The sequence below is a fragment of the Eschrichtius robustus genome, chromosome 20 (genome assembly GCF_028021215.1).
Source record: "Eschrichtius robustus isolate mEscRob2 chromosome 20, mEscRob2.pri, whole genome shotgun sequence".
Classification (NCBI taxonomy): Eukaryota; Metazoa; Chordata; class Mammalia; order Artiodactyla; family Eschrichtiidae; genus Eschrichtius; species Eschrichtius robustus.
In genome coordinates this window covers 54572083-54592705 of record NC_090843.1, presented here as the reverse complement: position 1 = coordinate 54592705, position 20623 = coordinate 54572083, and the positions used below count along the sequence as shown (strand labels likewise).

The window sequence follows — 20623 nt, the reverse complement described above, 5'->3', positions numbered from 1 at the left end:
TGAACCAAAGTCCTCCCTGAGGGCCAGCTCAGGCCCATGTGGCCACCCTGCCAGGAAGACTGAACAGTAAAGGGTGAGAGCTCAGTGTAGGGAGGATGCAGCCCCCTCAGGGTCCTGGGATGTAGTCTCCCAGGAAAGAGATTTGTGAATGAAGTGCTAATAGGAAAAGAATTACTGGCTCCCAGAACCTCCAATGCAACTCTCCCACAGAGATTAGGGTGACAGGGCCAGCCCAGGAGGCCAGTCAGAGGCAGGTAGAGCAGCACACAAGTGCCATTCAAGTCCCAGGAGGGTCCCAGCCCCAGGCAGCCCTTCTGGGCAGTAGCCCCGTAAGGCTCCCAGCTGCATTCTGAGTGTCCCCACTTACTCCCGCCTGGGCCCCTTGTGCCGGAACCTACAGCTCCACAAGGCCTCTCACTAATCACCAAGCATCCCGCCCACCCCATTCAGCCCCAGTCTATTTCCTCACTGCCCCTTGACACCCCTGAATCTCACAATCACACTTTCCTCCTACACTGGTAATCTCAAGTGGACGCTGCCTTCAGAGGTGTGGAGACACTCCAAGGCCCCCATGGGGACAGAAGCAGCCGGGCCAGGGGCCAAAGCAACAGCACTTTCGCCGCCCACTTCCCCTCCCCACTTACCAGCCGGAAGCCTCTTACCTTCATGGTGGGAGGCGCAGTGAGAGGAGGGGACAGCGGCCGGTCTGGGAGGGTCACATCCGAGCTGTTGGCCAGCTCCTGCTTCCTGTTAGGCCACAGAACACAGAAGAGGTGAGTGGGGGCCTGTCTGTCCCTCCCCTCTCTCCTCTAACAGCAGCTGGGCTTAAGGACACAGTCTAACACATGCAGAAAATAGAGCCGGTGCATTTCTTTGCCAGGATGTGCTAAAATCTTAGGCAGGGCTTCTCCCAGGGTGGTTCCTGCACCACAGCACCAGCATCACCCAGAAACCTGTTAGAAATGCACATCCTCAGGTGCACACCAGACTCCAGGGTAATGGGGCCCAGGAATCTGTGTTTTCACAGTCTCTCCAGGTGATTGTGATGCTGAGGTCTGAGAACCACAGGTCTAAAGAGATCCAGGACTGGGAAGGAAAAGAAGGGGAGAGGGGTAAACGTTTTCAATTCATCCTCCCTGGGGGGGCCCCTTTGTCCCTAAACACACACACACACACACACACACACACACACACACAAACACACACACACACACGTCCTGGTCAGACTTTGGGAAGACAGGGCTGCCTGCTGTGTATGCTGCAGGTAAAACTTATTTTAGTCCATGTGGGCTAGGACCGTGGAGAGGCAGCTAAACAGAGTTGTGTCACCATGACAACACAATTGCGACAAGTCCGCTGCTCTCACACACTCCCCACTTTCCATCTGGCCCTTGCTGGTGACCAGGGAGTGCTGGTTTACAGTCCAATCAGTAGGGAGAATGTGTGCCACGAAAAAGCCTTCAGAGCAATGGTTACGCACAGGGCCAGCTGGGCAGAACCTGGGGGAGTCTCCGGACGAGGGACTCTGGTGTCCAGGACATGCCCTGGCTATATCCTGGGACAGGAGGGAGAGGCAAGGATAACAGAATTAAGAGCCTGAGAAGACCAGGCTGAGCCACAAAGCCCCCAATTTTGCAACTGTTTGCTTCTCCAGAGCCCCACCCTGAAGCAGCCAAGAGTCAGACCCCAACCTGGTCCCACTTAAATGACCAAAGGGCCCCCACTGCCACCTGGAGAGAATGCTTCTGTACTTTGTTCCAGCCCATGTCCTGCCAGTGAGGGTGACAGCTCCAACCCCAAGCCCCCTTCGTGAGAGAAGCCATGTTCCCTACAGACCCCCGCCCTCCCTCTTTCCAGAGGAAACCCTGGCCCTGGGGCTCAGACACCACCCCAGCCTGGCTCCCGTCAGCCCAGGCAGGCCCAGCTACCCTGGCACAGCCCCTGCCTGTCCCTGTCACCTGTTCTCCAGGAAGCCAGGTAAGGAGGCTGTGTGAACATCTGGCTCGGTGGAGGACCCATGTGACCCCATTAACCTCAACCCTGCCAATCCCCCTTTCTGCACCTCCATCTGCCTTCCTCCTCCTTTATTCCTGGACCTTGGACTCACTCCGATGACTGGAGAGTGGGGTTCCCTCCCTCCTGATCCAGTCTGTAACTAACACAAGAACCAAAGAGCCAAGACTCAACACTCAAGACGTGCGCGCACACACGGTCACACACAAAGGAACGGACGCAGCTCCTTCTACTTCTCAGTCAGGGCCACCAGCCTCCCCTTGCATTTATGGCCTTGGATGTTACCACTGTGGGTAACCTCTGGCTGCTCTGGCCCTCGCCTGCCTGTGGATCCCACAGAGCTGGGTGGGAAACGAGCTTGCTTCCGCTAGCCACTCCACCCTTTCCAAGCAGGCACTGCTCCTCCTCAATGGGCCTGCAGCCCGAGACTCATGATGACAGAAAAGGAACGGAGGAAAGATGCTCAGGGAAGGGAAGCATTACCCTCAGGTCCCCTGAGGTGAGGACGGACAGGGCAGTTCCTCGGTGGGTCTGGGAGCCTGGAAGGGAAAACCATGCAGGGAAGGGAGGGGAGGCAAGCCCCCACCCAGCATCTACAGGACTGTGTGGGGTTCGCTGAGGACCTCTGGCTTACTCCCCTGGAGATGGCTTGTGAGCAAACTTGACCAGTAGCCGCCCTGGCTCTCTGGGAACACAAACCCTAGAGGAGGACAATGCCAGCAGGTTTTTCATATCAGTGGTCGGGGGACCCTCATATACATAGTCACACTGGCCGGTTCTCTCCATAAGGTGGAAGATGTCCACGCCCGCAGGACCAGAGCAGCTGAGATTATTATCAAGGTCCCTGAGTCCCAGGCAAAGGGCCCTCGTACCCAGCCCTTCGTGGACTGAGCCTCTCTCCCCTTAGCCAGTCTGTTCTCCCTGGACCAGTCTCCAGGAAGCGGTGAGGACTATCACGTGGGAGCACGGGGCATCTGCCAGAATGATTTCCCAAATGATGCTTGGAGCCTGGAAGGTGCTGGAGCAGGAAGGAGCACCAGTGGCTCTCGGCCTCCTGCTAGCTCCAGGGCCCTGTCCAAGACTCCAGAGGGGACACCAGGCTGGGCAGAAGGCATGACCACTGCCCTCAAAAAGATCAGAACCCAGAGCACATGCACACCGATGGCCGCAAATTAGAAACTACCCTGCCTTGGTACCTAGATGGCTTGGAATGGCTTTACGGGAGGGGATGGGCCACACGGCACTAAACCCTACTCTCGACTTCAGCCCTCCCTCCTAGGAGCCAAAGGTACTTATTTAAGAGCTGACTGCCTGTTATGGATTGAATCATGAACTGCCTTAAAGATATTTCGAAGCCTTTTTTTTTTTTTTTTTGGCCGCGCTGTGCGGCATTTGGAATCTTAGCTCCCTGACCGGGGATCGAACTCGCGCCCCCTGCATTGGAAGCACAGTCTTAACAACTGGACCGCCAGGGAAGTCCCAAGATATTTTGAAGTCTTCACCTACCTGTGAATGTGACCTCGTTTGGAAATAGGGTCTTTGTAGATGTACTCAAGTTAAGAGATTAACTTAAGGGGTCATTAAGGTGACCCCTTAATTCAATATGACTAGTGTCCTTATAAGAGGAGAAGGTGGCCACCTGAAGACACAGACACACAGGGAGAATGCCATGTGACAACAGGGGCAGAGGTTGGAATGATGCACCTGGAGCACCAAGGAAGGCCAAGGATTGCAGGCCACCATCAGAAGCTACAAGAGGCAAGGAAGATTCTTCCCTGGAGCCTTAAAGAGGAGCGTGGCCATCCTGACACCTTGATTTTGGACTTCTCACCTCCAGAACTGAGACAATAAATGTCTTTTGTTTTAAGCTGCCTGGTGTGTAGCACTTGGTTAGAGCAGCCCTAGGAAACAAATACACTGCCCAAGTCCCATGTTCTATCCTTGGCTTTGTAACTGGAAGACCAAAACCCAAAAGGATGAAATCCCTGCTTCAGTCTCACCACCCCTGCTATGGTCAGCTGGGCTCCACCTCGCCCTGCCCCAGACCTCACATCCAATGGCATTTGCGTGTAAGCCACCCTCCCAAGGACAGCCCGGCCCGGCCTAGCCACCAGCTGGTGCTAAGATAAGACAGAGTAAGAACATGGTACTCAATGCAGTTCCAGCCCTTTCTCAGCCAAACACATCACACATACTGAGTGGTGAAAGTGACATGATTATCTCAAGAGATAACCTTGAATCTGCTCTAATTTATTATAAGCAAAAGGTAAATTATTAGCAGAAATGGTATCCTCCCTCTTATTTGTAATGACTTTCTTGTAACCCACAGTGATCTTGACACGGGTCATGGCACTAAGGTTGAAAACTGCCTCTCGAGCCAAGCCAGCTCACAGGCAGCTCTAAGGCCGCAGGGTCCCAGGCCTACCCAGGAACCCACAAGAAGAGGGGCTGGTGATAGAGGCAGAGGAGGGAAGCAGGGAGATTACACACTCAGCTAAAAGAGAAGGGTGGTAAGAGCAGGTGTGAATGAGCAGGTCAGAAGAGCCTCCCGCCGCTAGGGTCCTGGAGGCGCAGCCCACTCAGCACCCCTCTGCCCCAGAGCTGCCTGGCGCTGAGGTTCTCTACTCTGTGATTCTTTCCCCAGCTGGGAGGGCTCAGGGAGGCCGGGAGAGGTCGTATCTGGCTTTAGCCAAATGTAAATCTCAGGAGGAAATGATCAAAGAGGCGGGAGAGGAAGCTGAGAAAGCAGGGGGATGACTCACACAGATGGGGCTGTTCACAGGGAACTGGGCAGACCTCCAGGCAAAGACCCCACTTACAGCACCCAGGCCTCCAGGGTCCTCGTCTCCAGCCTCCGGTGTCTCTGCCCCAGACCATGTGAAGTCATTGCAGCTATCATCTCTCCCACATTTCTATGAAAAGGACCTACATTAAGAATCAAGAGATTCCTGGGTTCATGTTTGTCTCTACTTGCTACCCCACTGTGTGACCTTGGTTAAGTTACCTCACCTCTCTGTGTCCCAGTTCCTTCCTCTGCAAAGATGGGGGTGATAATGTTCTGAGGAATTAAACATAATGGCTGTGAAATAATATATAAAGTCCTATACAAATGTAGACCATTATTATTATAACTCATAAAATGGTGATCAGGTTTCCAAGTGGAAAGAGAGAAGCAAGGGTCCAGGGCTGTTTATGTGTCTTTGAAAACATTTCTGGCATCTCAAATAAGCACCAGTTCTAGCCCCGGGGATCTACCGTCAGGATCGTAACTATCGGTTAATAATCAACAACAGGAAAAATCCCCTGTAACAGCAGATGGCTCTGGGGCCAGGTTTAAGCCCTCTCTCTGGTACAGAGTTTCTCCCAAACCTACACACTCCCCTTGTCTGCATCTCCCACTACACCAGCTCCCCAGCCACCCTATGTTCGGCCCTGCTTTCTCTTGCTTTCCAAGTAGCCAAGCTAGAGAAATGCAAACAGCTGGCTGCTATGAAGAGCTTCCCAGGAAAACCAAACCAAAAGGAACGAGACACATTATCACAATAGCCAATAGGTGTAAATAACCCAAGCATCCATCAACTGATGGATGGATAATCAAAACACGGTTCCTCCACACAATGGAATATTATTCAGCCATAAAAAGGAATGAAGTACTGATACATGCTACAACATGGATGAACCTCAAAAACATGCTAAATGACAAAAGCCAGAAACAAAAGGCCACCTATTACATGATTCCATTTATACGAAATGTCCAGAATAGGCAAATCCAGAGACAGAAAGCAGATGAGTGGTTGCCAGGGGGCAGGGGCAGAAGGAGAAGGGGTAGGGAGGGTCTGCTCATGGGTACGGGGTTTCTTTTAGAGGTGATAAAAATGTTCTGGAACTATGCAGTGGTGATGGCACAGCTTTGTGAATATACTAAGAACCACTGAATTGTACACTTTAAAAGGGTGAATTTCATGGTATGTAAATAATACCTCAATTTTTTAGAAAGAAATAAGGATGAAGGGGCTGAATGGGCTCCATTTCTGTCATTCCTGCTGCTTAATTTTCTTCTCTGGCTGCCTTTTGGTGGCCCCGGGGCCCCGGGCTGTGTGCAGGGTCTTGCATTCTGGAGATGCTGAAGATTCTGAGTACGGTTTCCTGACTAATCCCACCTGTTGAAAGCAGTGCCTTTCTTCCCCACCCCCAGCGTTCTTAAGTACTTGCAGCATAGTACTTAAGAACTTAGGAGAGGGTTTTGGAGTTCCAACTTTTCACATTTCCAAACCCTGCATAACCAACTAGACCATAAACGATAGGAAATAAAACAAAATGATATTTAAAAGCTTCCAGAGAAATCATCATAAGAAGGAGATACGATGGGAAGAAAAGGGAATTAGAAGCCAGGACTGGCGCCCACCAGCTCTAGCCGTGACAAGCTGGACCCTCAGAGTCTTATTATCTCTGCTTTCCCCTCTGCAGAATGGGCAAGCTAACCCCCAACTCCTGCTCCCTGCACTGGACTCGGAAAATTGCGCTCAACTCCTCAATATGACTAGAGTCTTAGACAGTTTTCGTGGTGCCAGAGAATTGTGTGGTCATTGGGCAAGCCGGGCCAGGGGGAGGGACGGGGAGGGACGAGCAGGGACCGGGCTGGGTATGGGCTTGGGGTCCCTGCCCAGAGGAATCCACCTTGCTGTCTACAGAGACCCAAGGCCAGAGGCACAATCACGTAGCCCTCATTCCAGCAGCCAGCAGTGCTGGGGCATCCCTGTGGTTGGAAACATGTCCGAGAAGTTCTGTCCATCATGGCAGGACAGCCTGGCAGATGCTGGAGTAGAGGGCCAGGCTCCAGCCTCGAGGGAGGCAGGCAGACAGTGTGTACAGTGGATCAAAAGCCCTGGCGTTCTGGTCCAACACACCTGGATTTGAATTCCAGTGCCACCCCTGATTAGCTGTGTGACCGTGACCAAGTTATTTCACCTCTCCCCACCTCAGCTTCCTCATCTGTAAAATTGTATAATACTACTCACCTCCTTGGGTGGTCTAAATAAGGCCTATAAAGCACTTAGCACAGTGCCTGGTCCACAGCAAAAACATAATACCTGGTCACCATTGTCATTGCCAAGGCTGCCGTCAGATAAGCTGGAGGGAATGGGCATGGTGGCGGGGACACGAAGGCAGAAAGCCAATCAAAGAGCAGAGAGGAGGCAGGGACGGCTTCAAATCCGAGGGAACCTGGATGCCCACATACTTCAGACAGGAGAGTCCAGCCACTGTGGGTGGGCCACCAGGCCCTGGGTTTGTGCACATGGCTTGATCCCAAGCCCCAAGGGCCCAGACATGGAGGTGAAGACATTACTGTCCACACTCTGCTGGGGCCAGTGTAGAAGGGGAAAAGGATGCCAGCCCAGCAGAACGGGCGGGGGAACGGAGGGAGGGAAGGGGACACAGGATTCAGGAATGAGAGGCTCCAACACATGGAGGGATTGAGTCCCGATCCCCCCCTGGAGAGCCCCTTGGGAAGGAGCAGGTGTTGCTCACCTGTCCGCACCTGGCAGGGCTGGCTCTGGTGACACATCCCATTCCCATGCACACTCTAAGAGGGTCCAGGAGACTCAGAGCACAACTCTGGACCCTCGAGGATGCAAAACTCCCCAGGGAATGCAACTCCAATCCCACCCCACCATGCCCACCCAATCCCAGGGTTCACAGACGCAGAGACCAGCAGAGCCTGGAGAAACCAACAGAAGCCACCCGACAGCCTGATCATGGTGACGAGGGCACTGAGGCCCGAAGAGGCAGAGGGAGATGCCCAAACCCCGCAGCGAGCCTCTCTCTTCTTCTCCTGAGAAGAGCTGCGGCTCCCCCGTCACCTCAGCATGAACGTGGGAGGTGAGCAGGTCATGACATCTCAGGAAGAACCTGAGGAAGCACGGCTGGTTTATGGACAGACGTTTATAAAGCACGAGTGCCGGGGCCCTGTGTGAGGGGAGAGGTGGGGCAGGGGCCCCGGGGATCTACGGGTCTACGGCTGCGCAGGTGTGCCAGGTGTGCCTCAGCCGCAGGCCAGCACGTGGGACCAAGGGGAGGCCGGGGCGATGCTCCGAGCCTGCAGCTGCAAAGAACATGCCGGCGTCTCTCTGGGTGTGTAGGGGGAGGAGGGCACTGCCCTTCCCTGGCGGACCCCGAATCCCTAAACTGGGCCAGGGGTAGGAGAAAGGGCAGGTTTCAGGAGGAGCAGCACACGACAGGGCAAACCAGCCATGAGAACCAGCTGTGGCCCCCGGCTGGGGGGGGACACAGCCTCCCTCCCGGCATCACAACTCAGAGGTGATGGACCAACCCGTCCACAGGGCAAACCTCCACACTCCCGGGAAAATACGCCTTTACTGAACACATAAGCTTTAGAACTGACTCAGGCCGTAGGGTTCACACATGAGGAAGCGGAGACTCAGAGGGGTTCCATGTGGGCCTGAGGGTCACAGAGCCAGACAACTGGAGAGCCGGGCCTCAACCCCAAGATCTCCGACTCCAATTCCTTCCAGTCACAATGAGAAAGCCAGCTCTGCCGGGCCCAAGTGCCACGGCAGCATCTGAAAGGAGAACACCGGCCAGCAGCTTCCACGTCCTTTGGGCTTGAGCTCTTGGGGACCAAGGATGGGCTATGTGTCTTAGCGTGAGCGGTGACGTCAGGATTATTTACACGCCTCTGAGAAGACAATCCAGGAGGGAGAAGTGAAAATGCAAAAGCCGTCCTGGAGGCACAGCGCACCCACGTGAAAGACCCATCTGCCAAATGTGCACTGTGGGTTATGGGTTAAAACAGATACAGAATAAAGAGGGGGCCAGGTCTCCTTGGGAGATCAGCTAAGGTTACCGAGGAGGTGACAGCTGAGCCAGACCTGGAGGGAAAGGCCAGCATCTGTCTGGGAGAGAAAGAGGAAGGGGAAAGGCCCTCAACAGAGGCACAGAGGAGCGAAAGCAAGGAGCACTACGGGGCCGCAGAGGAACACATGCCCGGCACTTAACAGGCCCTCAAAAAGGAAAAGTGAAAACTAGCAAGCAGGCCTCCGGGTTTCTCATGTACTAAGTACTGTTGGAAGTGACCCACATATCCTATCTCGTCTCATACTCACAACAACTCTTTGCAGCAAATATCATTAACCCCACTTCACAGATGGGGAAACTGAGACTCAGAGAGGTTAAGTTATTCGCCCAAGTTCCCACAGCAGGAAAGTAGCAGAGCAAAGCTTGGACCCACGCAGTCTGGCTCCGCAGTCCACGATGTTAACCACGGCGCCACCCTGCCTGCCGGGAAGAGCTAGAGCCCGCTCAGGAAAAGCATCCACGTCGCACTTTCCCAGAGTGGGGGGCACGCTTCCCTGCGGGCCCCTGAGGTGATCTGGGGTGCTCTTTATTGCAGTAATCGCTTATTGATCTTCTACTTGTGGCAGGCCACCCTGATCTTGCCTTTATGCTAGTGACATAATGTCGCCTTCTAAAATGAGTTCATTCAAGTTTTTAAAACTGAGCCAGTTAAAGAAAACTATTAAGTAACGGATACAGGTGTCACACAGACATGACAGAAGCACTGAAGGTGGTTTGGGAAACAGGCACTGAGCAAGCTGAACTCTGTCTCATGGGCAAAGGGGAGCGTGGACGTGGAAGGCAGGTGGCTGACCTTCAGGGCTTTGCTGGAGGGCCCAGGCAGCAGAGCGGAGGACGCAGTGACTGGAAGGGGAGGGGCGGAGGGAGGAACAGCGTGGGAGGGGCTCCATTCTGCTTATGGTCACAAAAATGAAACGAAAGGGTCCGATCCATCAGGCATTTCATAGCCAAAATTAAGGGCACTTGGTGACTAAGAGAAAAGGAGGAAGAGACAGCCAAGAACGTGAAAAGACTTGGGTTTCAAAAAACTGAGTGATGCTTCAACCATGACACAGACAGAGGAGGAGAACTGGGCTTGCAGAGGCAGATGATAAAGCGTTCATTCTGGATGTGCTGCAGCTCAGGAGCCCCTGGGATCCCCAGGTGGGATCAGAAAAGAACTGCAGCCTAAACAGAGACACAGGTGTAAGGAAAACAGAGGCAGGAGCTGAGGCCATGAGAGGAAAGGAGGCCCCCAGGGAGAACAGGTAGGGCTGAAAAAGCAAAAAGGAACAGAAGCCTTCAGCAGGGCAGATAAGAAGAGGTGAGAGGGAGGACCATGCCCGGATGGAGTTTGGAAGCCAAGCGAAGAGCAAGTGCCAAGGAAGCGATGGTGGGCAAGTCACCCCATTGTCCAAGAGGCTCCATGTCCACAGCACTGAGGAAATAACCTACCTGCCGGTCATCCAGCCCCTAACGTACTGCATCCCTTGAAAACTGCTGAGTGAGCAGCTTCCCTCACGTGGTCAGCGGTTCTGCTTAGCATTGCCTGGCCTCAGCTGAGGGAGCTACATCATGGTCAGAGCAAAGGCAGCCAGCTCACAAGGTCACAGCCCCAGACAGCTTCAGAATCAAAAGCATAAAGCCACGGAGTCACAAAGGCACAGAATATCAGCATTTTCCCAACCTGTGCGGATTTCCTGACCTGGATAGCAAGTATATGGGTGCGCATTTCGCGCATCAGTTTGGACATAGGACATGTATCACAATAAAAAATAATTGTTAAGCAGTTCTCTCTCACTTCCTTTAGGAGAGATGAATATAAATATGGATATGGACATAGAGATAGAGATAGATGTACTCTTAAGCCTGCTGAGACTTTATGATGAACCTATCAGACTGATCACATGCATTTATTTTGCTTCTTCTGAAGCCCCTTAAAAAGGTGTGAAACGACACAAGCAAATGCAATGGAAGAAGAAAATTCAGCCTAGAAGAGATTACAAGTGCCTGGAAGAAGGATGGGGGATGGATGACCTGGGGGAGTGTTTGATACTTGAGACACTAAGTCTTTGGACCCCATCCCCCAACCTTTCACTTCCTCACCAATGACATGACCTCATCAACCGCCACCACCACGAGATACTGAACCATCCCTAAGAAAAGACAACACCTAGGTTCCTCCAATGAAAAGGGCAGCTTACTACCCAATCATCACCCTGCATGGAAACCGCCAGGTGCATGCCAGCCCAAGCACACAGGGCTCCCAACCCACTTCCAGTACCTCACTCTTAAGGACCGAGGGACAGCTAAGGGTGGCCAGACATTTGAGGAAAGCCTCCAACATAAGCAAGAGACATCAAAATAAACATGAGGAACCTGAAAGAAACAGACACTGCAAGGAACCAATGGAAAATTCAAAATATACTATAAAGTAATACAGCCTCAGATATAAGACAAGATTTTACATGCACAACACAAGGAGAGAACACTGTAAAAATGGAATGATCAGGAATGAAAGAGATCTCAGAAAAGAGAAATATGATTGGAACGCTAAGTTGAGGAAGTCTCCCAAAAAGTAGGACAAAAAGATAAAAAGATGGAAAATGAAAGAGAAAAGGTAAAAACATCAGAGGATCCAATATCTGACCAATAAAGTTTCCAGAAAGAGGTAATAGAGAAGAGAGAGGGGAGTTGTGGTAGCTAGTCTCCAAAGGTGGCCTCCCAGTGAGTATATCTCTTGGTATTGATGCACTTGTACCGCCCCCGCTGCTGCCTTGAATCTGGGCTGGCCCTGTGACTCAGTTTTCACTGACAGAATGGGAAAGAAATAATATTACTTAACTTCCAAGGCTGAGTCATAGGAACCCTTGAAGGTTCCACCTCGATCTCTAGGAACATTTACTCTAGGGAAAGCAAGCCAGCATGTAAGAAGTCTGACAATCCTGAGATTGCCGTGCTATGGCTAACACGTGGAGAGGTTGCATGGAGAGACACCCAACCAGCTCTCAGATGTCCCAGACATCTCAGTCTATACAAGTGAAGAAACCATCTTGGACATTTCACCCCCAGCAGATGCGAAGAACCAAGGAACCAAGCCAGAACCAAGGCCCCAGACATATGGCCCCAGCTGAGCATCCCAACCATCTCCAGCCATCTGAGCCACCCAAGATGAGGTCTCAAACATAGTGGAGCAGAGATAAGCCATCCATCACCAATGTGCACTACCTAAAATCCTAACACACAGAGTTTGAGCATAATAAAATGGTTGTTGTTTCACCTTAACAGGAGAAATTTATCAGAGAATCAGTACAAGAACACTTCCCAGAACTGAAGGAAGGACCTGAGTCTCTGGGTCCACTGAGCACCCAGCACAGTAAATGACAAAGGATCCACCCCAAACATTGTCAGGGCATTTCAGTATGCCTAGGTAAATGAAAAATCATCAACAATTCCAGAAAGGAAATATAAAAACACACCATATACAAAGGAATGTAAATCAGCATATCATCAGACTTTTCAACAGCAATTATAGAATCTAGTATAAACAATGATATAATACCTTCAAAACTCTGAAGGAAAATTATTTTCAACCTAACATTTTATACCCAGGCAAACTATCAAGCAACTGTGAGAGTAGAACAAAGATATTCTGAAATATGCAAAAGCCCAAAAAATTTACCACCTTGCACACTTTCTTGGAAGGCTAATGTTAAAAAGCAGCAATCAATCCAGCAGAAGATAGAAAGCTCTGGAAGTGAGGTCTCCTGTTAGAAAGAGTAGAACTGACAGGATATGCAGTGGGCATAAGCTTCGGGGTGGGGGAAGAAAAGCTATTAAAGGAATTATGGTAGAATAAATTAAAATAGTAACAGAAAAATAAAGATAGGTATATAGAAAACTGCACTAATGGGGGAAACATGAGTTGCTCATTAACTCTCGGAAAAATAAAAGGTTATACAAGAAGGGAAACACAATTATAGCACCCTCTTTGGCTCAACAATAAATAATATTTACACACTTATAATAAGTAAACATGGACTACTGAATTGAACAAAACAAAACAAAAAAATGGTGCTAGTGGAAGGATACACTGCACATTAAGTGGCACCAGGTCTTGGCTGAATTCCTGGTAAAACCTGGGAAGGAAGGAGCAACCCCCTGATCCCACCTCCAGAGTGCCCAACACAGGGGTGTTTTAAACCATCCATGCTAAGAAACCACCCAACAGTCTGTTGGCATTAGGAGTCACCCTATCACAGAGCAAACCAGCCTCCCAGCTAAGCGATCACTCCAAGACTCTGCCTCTTAATTCTTAACTCTTCCGAATAAGTTATTACTTGGTGATATACCAGATTAAGGATTTTCATCATTGGTTCAAACTAAATGATAGTCTCAGTGGGGAGAGATCATAGCATTTCAGGGTAAGTATGTCTGATCTTTTCAATTAATAATGTCATTCCCTATCTGAAAATTTCACTCATTAGAAAGACAAATGCTTGGAGCTGTTTTCCAGGACCGAGACAGGGCACATGGCCCACCCTCATTCTTGCACCACTGGGAGATGAATGTCCAGGGCAAGGGGGATCCCCCTGGGGCCAAGAAATCAACCATAGCTGACTCAGCCCGCAGGAGCGAGGGCTACAATCTCATCTTACCAACAACATGCTCTGACCCAGCCTACAGAACCCAAGCAGATGAACCAAACCCAGCAATATCAAACCTCTTTTCTCCTCCCAGCACTGGCCTCTCTCTAGTGGACACTAGGAAAGGAAGGATAATTGTGAGAGCCTCCGGGAGCATCCTGGAATCTGGGTGTGATCCTTGCAGTATTCTATGACTGGAAGGTTCAGAAGAAGGGCTTGGCAGCCTGGAGCACCCCTGGATAACCAAGAGCCCCAAGTGAGGAGCAGAAACCTACTTCCCAGGCCAGGCCCACCTCCTGAATCAGTGAGAACAGAAGCCACCTCTGTCTGGCCCCTTCACAGGTCTCTAACATGTACCCTGCCCACTGGCCCATGCCCAGCATAGCAGCTGGCACTAAATGAACTCAAGAGTTCAGAATAAGAAAATGAGAAACTCATAGACCTTCAGACCTAGAGGGCTAAGTTAGAGCAGCATGGGGCACGAGGCTGCTATCTCCACTACAATCTGGTCTATTCACTGTTGTGGCTTCAACTGACCTCAGTGCCCTGCTCAAGAGTCTGAGACACAGTTAACCCGTTCCCCACCAGTTTGATCTGTTACTAAGCTCGTGTCATTCCCTGGTAACTGATTCTGCTTCCGAGCTTGGATTACTCCTCTGGACATGGATAGCAGACATACAAGAAGCATCCTTCATCATCATCGTCATCCTCATCATACCAGCTAAGATGTATTTAGTACTATGTGAAGCTCTTTCCATGCATTATTTCATTTCATCTTTTCAACAACCCTACGGGGTAGATACAGAATTATTCTGTCATTTTACAGATGAAGAAACTGAGACTCAGAGAGGTTAAGTGACTTGTGGAAGGTCCAACAGCAAGTAAGTAACAAAGCTGGGATTCTAAGGGGCCCTGGAGGGCAAGTTCTAGATGGCTCCCCTCTGTTACACTCCTGCTTTGGTGGCCTCAGCATCAATCCTGGTACTCAGCTCTGCAGCCCTGCAGCCCTGGCCTCTGAGAGCTGGCAGCTAGGGCACTGGGATCATTCATTAAACATTCTGCTGGGAAAAGAGTAGTTCAAGAGCCTTGAAGTTCCCTCCTACAACAACCTGGGGTCCAAAAGCAACGCTGCTGGGAAAGGGGCCTGGGATGAGTATTTTTTTAAGAGAAAGTTACTTTTCATTTGCTAAATGCCTAAAAAATATCCCTTTAAATACAAAGAATCGATTCTGGATTGTTTCAAAGGACACCACGAGTGAGAGACTACCATTCTAATTCTGATTTTCACATTTTATCCTAAATATTAATAGAAACTCATTGGGAACAAATTCAGAGGATCCAGAGGCATCTCATGAAGTGGACTGGGGGCAGGGAGGGGCCCTGCCACATCTGCTTTCTGCTCTTCTGATGCAACCCATCAAACCAGAGCAGGCGAAGCCCCAGGGAGCAGACCCAGCACCTGCCACAGGGAATCAGGGCTGAGAAAAGGCTGCTGTTTCAGCCTTCCTGCTGAATCATTTCCAGCTGCCCTGGTCACTTAAGTGACAAGATGATACATCAACATCAATAATGCTGGAAGGGTCTGCCCATGGACATGGCCTTATTCTCCCCAGGAGGCATGAAGTCAGCCTCGACAGGCAGCTGGGGCCACTGAGAAGTAAGGGTCCCTGCCCAGGACCTCTGCTGTCCTTTCCCAGATCTCCCTGTCCCAAGGAGTAGACCAAAGAGAGACAGGAAGAGGCCACTCCTGGGCCAGCCAGAAAATCAGCTGATAAATAGGCACTGCTGGAACTTAGTGTGTGTGATGGGATGGGAGGAGCAAGTAAGGGGAGAGGACACAGCTCTTTCTGCTAGAGGAGCCGGGCACAGCTTCAAGACTCAGTGGGGCGGGACTTCCCTGGTGGTGCAGTGGTTAAGAATCTGCCTGCCAATGCAGGGGACATGGGTTCGAGCCCTGGTTCGGGAAGATCCCACCTGCCGAGGAGCAACTAAGCCCATGAGCCACAACTACTGAGCCCGCGCGCCTAAAGCCCATGCTCAGCAGCAGGAGAAGCCACTGCAATGAGAAGCCCACGCACCGCAACAAAGAGCAGCCCCTGCTCGCTGCAACTAGAGAAAGCCTGCACGCAGCAACGAGGACCCAACGCAGCCAAAAATAAATTAAAAAAAGAAAAGACTCAGTGGGGCACCAGGGCCCTTTGCTGGCCTCCAACCTGCCCCCCACGCATCACCCGACTCCTCTGGGCACTCGGTAACTATCTGTTGAATGAATTGAAGAGCTTGAGGGCTATGACGGGTCACTACCCCATGAGGAAGCATGATGAGAACTTTCCAGGCAGAGCCTCCAAGAAATGAATCTACTCACAGACTAGGCTGTAAGTGATCTGAGGACGGGAACTGTCTTGGCCACCTCCGTAGACAACACAGGGCCCAGGGCAGCACTGCAGACCCTCAAAACTGTCTGTTAACACTAAGACCTTACATTCATATAACAATTTGCACTGACGACGTTTATCATCACCTTCCCTGCCAAGCACGGTTTGGTGAAGATCATCAGGACAAGGCGTGATGTTTTCGTCTTGTATATAGATGAGTCAGCTGAGGCCTGGAGAAGGCGGGATGATTTCCTAAAGAACTCACAGCGAGTTAGTGGAGAGACTAGAACTCAAACTCAAGAATGACTCAATGTCTGTGGGCTGAGCTCTCCTGTTTATGTGTGGAGTGAATGAGCGAAGGAAAGAATGAAGGAAAGGGAAGCTGCATCCCCTCTGATCTCTCCCACCTCTGCCTTTCCTCAGCAAAGCACGGAAACCACTACACCTGGTTTTCCCTGCTCAGTCAGGGTCCCGCCAGGTAAGGATGGTCCTCACTCACAGTGCAAACTCCAGGCAGGCTTCTAAGAACCACACCCTGAGCTCCTTACAGCTACCACTCACCCTCCGCACCTCCAACGGTGCTGAACAATGAATTCCTGTCTGGCCGAGCAAAGGACTTGGCCGTGTCCTGGTTGAGGCAGCACGTGTGCTGTCTGCTTAGGTCAGGAACGCAAGCCATCAGGTGGAGGTGGCCCCCCGCAAATCATCCCTGTAGCCCCAGCTCTCCCTTGGGAGAGGACAGCAGGCAGAGGCCAAGTCTGACAAGGAGCCCAGGGTCCACACAGACCAGGGGTGACTGCGGTAGCCCGTCCTAGCTTTGCTATTGCTCAAAAGGCTGGCTGACGTCTCCCAGTCCCCTGCCTGTCCTTTCTGGGTCCCTCTCCAGATCAGAAGGTGAGCACGGCACAGAGTGAAAGGGCCATCCACCCGCCTATCTGGGTCAGAGCCTCTGAGGCCTGGCTGACGAGGCCCCAGGCCACATGGCAGGGCCCTGGGATTCTCCGCCAATCGCCCCAGGCACAGAGCTGACTAACGCCCGAAGCCCGAAGCGCAAAAGCCAACTCCCAAGGGAGGCGGCAGCTTTATCCTGCTCTGAGCTGCAGATGGAATAGGTAAATGAGTTTGTTTTTTTTTTTAACGTGCTTGATTTACAAATTTACAGAACGGGGATTGGGGGTGGGGGCAAGGGGACAGGGCAGAGAATGAAAAAAGAGGAAGAAAAGAAAGGGTGGAGAGAGGGGGAAGAGAGAAAATGGAAGCTTTTAGAAGCTTCTAGATGGAAGACACTTCCCTCCCCGTTAACGGCCAAAATCCATCAGATAAAAGGCCACAGAGCTGAAGAAGCCCCAGCAGGCGGGGGAGGCACCCAGAGCTGAGGCTTGTGGCGGGAACATCAGTGGAACCACACAAAGGGCCGGGCCAGGTCTTTCTGGGAAGAAGTGGTAAGAACGGAGGAAACCCTGAGGAGCGGCAGCGGTTGCCCTAACATCCCAGTGACCTGCGGAAAGGAAGTGCTTTCCGCCCAAGGCTTCACTGCCCTCAGAGCTGCCAGTTCAGCCCTTGACGGCTCCCATCAAGTCAGACCCTCACCAAAAGGCCATTCTCCCCAGCTCCCCAGCTCCACCCGCCGGACTGTGAACTCCGAAAGGGCAGTGATCAGGCCTGCCTCATCCCTGCTGGATCCTCAGCCCCTACCCAGGCTCAAGGACTGATATGTAATGGGGGACACGGATGGACAGACAGACAATTATGCTGCCCCCAGGGAGCTTACAGTCAGCTCAGAAGGGAAAAGTGAATGGACAAGAGACCAGCTTGAATGCATGGGCACCAACAGGGGTGGGATTCAAAGCAAGAGAGATCATGGGGACTGATTTGACTGGGGGTTCAAGCCGAGGGGAGGGACCAAGGAGGAAGCAGGGCCCCTTCGATGTGAGAAGTGCTTGGAGGTGGAGCTAAGCCAAGTGCATGCAGAGGGCAGGCAGGGAGGGAGTGGGCAAAGCCAGTGCCCATCCTGACTTCGCCACACCCTCTGGAGATAATTATAATTTTGCTGAGCACCGGCCAGCGCCAGCCTCTGGGTTCCGCGTGCTAGACACACCATCTCACTGACCCTCACAACCACCGCTGTTACTACCCCAATCATACAGATGAGAAAACCAAAGTCCAAAGAGGTGGAGTGCCTTGCCCAAGGTTACCCAGCTACCAAAGGGTGAAGTGGGAGCTGCGCCCAGGTTTGCCTGAGTCCGCAATGGGGCTCCAGGCAGCAGGGACACCCAAATGCTCCAGGACAGGCCCCCTGGGACAGCGGCACCAAAACTGGAGAATGTCCCGCCTCCTCGAGAACCAGAGTTGTCTGGCTTCCCTCCTGTGCCCTCAGGCTGGCCGCCTCCTTCAAGGAAAAGGCTCCTGCCGTTTTCTTTGTGGGGCTGTTGAACCAGCGAGGTCAGGGTGGCACTGAATGAGCCCAGTGAAGAAAACACCTGTCCCACGCCCAGTGTCTGGTCGGGTGTCTTAACCAAGGCCCTTCCCTTGGCAATGGATCTCCCAGGGAGGGAGAGGGCTCCCCGTAGCCCTGCCCCCCGCCTCAGCGCACCCTCTCCCCACTCAGCCTCACCCACGCCGGGGCTGCCTTTGCCATCCCTGTGATGACCCCCTTTTCTGCCTCCAGCTCGGGCCTCTCCTCTGAGAGTCAGATCCCACTGCCAGCTGGACATCTCCTCTGGGATCTCACAGCACCTCAAACTCAACGTGTCCAAAAGTGACCTCAACACTTCCCCTAACCTATTCCTCCTGCTGGGTTCTGTCTCCCAATCAAAGGCCCCGAGCACTCCTGACTCCTCCTCCTGCCTTATGCCTGACAGCCAACCCCAAGGTGAATCCATGGACCTGCAGCAGGGGCATCACCTGGAAGCTCATTGAAAATGCAGGTTCTCGGGCCCACCCCAGACCCACCAATCCCAAACTCCCAGTCTATCCCTTCTCCCCACCCTTCCCCCCATCCCCGGCAACCACAAGTTCATTCTCTAAGTCTGTGAGTCCGTTTCTGTTTTGTAAATAAGTTCATTTGTATCATTTTTTTTTAGATTCCGCACACAAGCCACATAATAGAAGATTTGTCTTTCTCCGTCTGACTTACTTCACTTAGTATGATAATCTCCAGGTCCATCCATGTTGCTGCAAATGGCATTATTTCATTCTTTTTAATGGCTGAGTAATATTCCATTGTGTATATGTATCACATCTTCTTTATCCAGTCATCTGTTGATGGACATTTAGGTTGCTTCCATGTCTTGGCTATTGTAAACAGTGCCGCAATGAACACTGGGGTGCCTGTATCCTTTCGAGCTATGTTTTTCTCCTGATATATGCCCAGAAGTGGGATTGCTGGATCATATGGCAGAGGAAGCTGCATTTCAACAAGATGCCCAGGTGACTTGTGTGCACATTAAAGTCTAGGAAGCGCAGCTCTAACGATCAACAATCCTTTCATTCTGCCTCCTCCAATACTCTCAAGTCCATCTACATCCTTCCATCCCCCTCCACCATCACCTTCAAGCCACTGACATCTTCCTAACCAATCTCCATAGCCCCATTCTTGCCCCACTCTGACACCTTCTCCCCCAGGAGACAGAGTGACCCTTTGAAATGTAAATCTGATCAAAGGAGTCCCCTACATAAGGCCTTGAAATGGCATCCAGTTCCCCTCATTATGAAGACCGAAGGTCATGCATCCATTCACTGCATTTTTATTGAGTATCTTCTATGTGCCAGGCACTGTTCTAGGCATTGGAAAGAGAACAGTGAACAAAATAGATGAAAAACCCTGCCCTCGTGGAGCTTATATTCTAGTGGAGAAAAAGAGCTAATAAATACCGAATGATGTAAAACCTTTAAATATGAGGTTTGTCAAGTGGCGACAGATGCTACAAAGAAAAATAAAGCAGGAAAACGTTTGCAAATTTGAATAGGGTCATCAAGAGAAGACTTCAATGAGAAGCTGTCATTTGAGGGAAGACCTGAAGGAAGTGAGGGAGCATTCCATGGGAAAAGCATTCCAGGCAGAAGGAACAGCAAGTGCATAGGCCCTGAGGTAGGAGCATAGCTTAGTGGGTCAAGGAATAGCAAGGAGGCTGGTGTGGCTGATGCAGAGTGAGCAATGAGAAAAGAATAGGAACCGAGGGGAGAGAAACCACAGGGGGCAGATCATGTAAGGCCTGTGGCATGGTAAGAACTTTGGCTTTTACTGCAGAGAAATGGGAAGCCATGGGAGGGAGGGTTGTAAGCAGAACAGAGATGTGATCTGACTTACGGATTCAGGGGATCATTCTGGCTGCAGTGTTGAGCACAGACTGTAAGAGGGCAAAGACTGAGAGCAGGGAGGCCAGTTAAAACGTTACCTCAATAACCCAGGTGAGAGCTGATGATGGATTGGACTAGATTGACTGCTGTGGGGGTGGTGGGAAGTGGTCCAACTCTGGGTGGAGAATGAAGGCAGAGCCAACAGGATTTGCTGATGGATTGGATGGGGGCGGAGGGTGGGATAAGGACAATGTAGAGAAATGAAGGATGGGTCCAAGGAATTTGGCCTAAGTAACTGAGACAGGGAAGGCTACAGGAGGGATGAGTTTGGGGGAGGGGGGAGAGACAGAAACCAGGGATTCCACTTTGGACGTGTTCAGTTTGGAATGTTTTTCAGACATCCAAGTGGAGATCACTGAGGGATCAGCCCAGGCA

At 51.5% G+C, this 20623-nt stretch overlaps 1 protein-coding gene across 1 annotated transcript in view; it reads right to left on the bottom strand.

Annotated features, from left to right (window-relative positions):
- The window catches only part of RAP1GAP2 (RAP1 GTPase activating protein 2), a 212587-nt gene that overhangs the window by 99135 nt on the left and 92829 nt on the right, over window positions 1-20623 (bottom strand). Inside the window, exon 4 of the mRNA XM_068529854.1 lies at window positions 663-747. Within this exon, the coding sequence (XP_068385955.1) occupies window positions 663-747 (85 nt within the window). The remainder of the gene's footprint in view (window positions 1-662; window positions 748-20623) is intronic.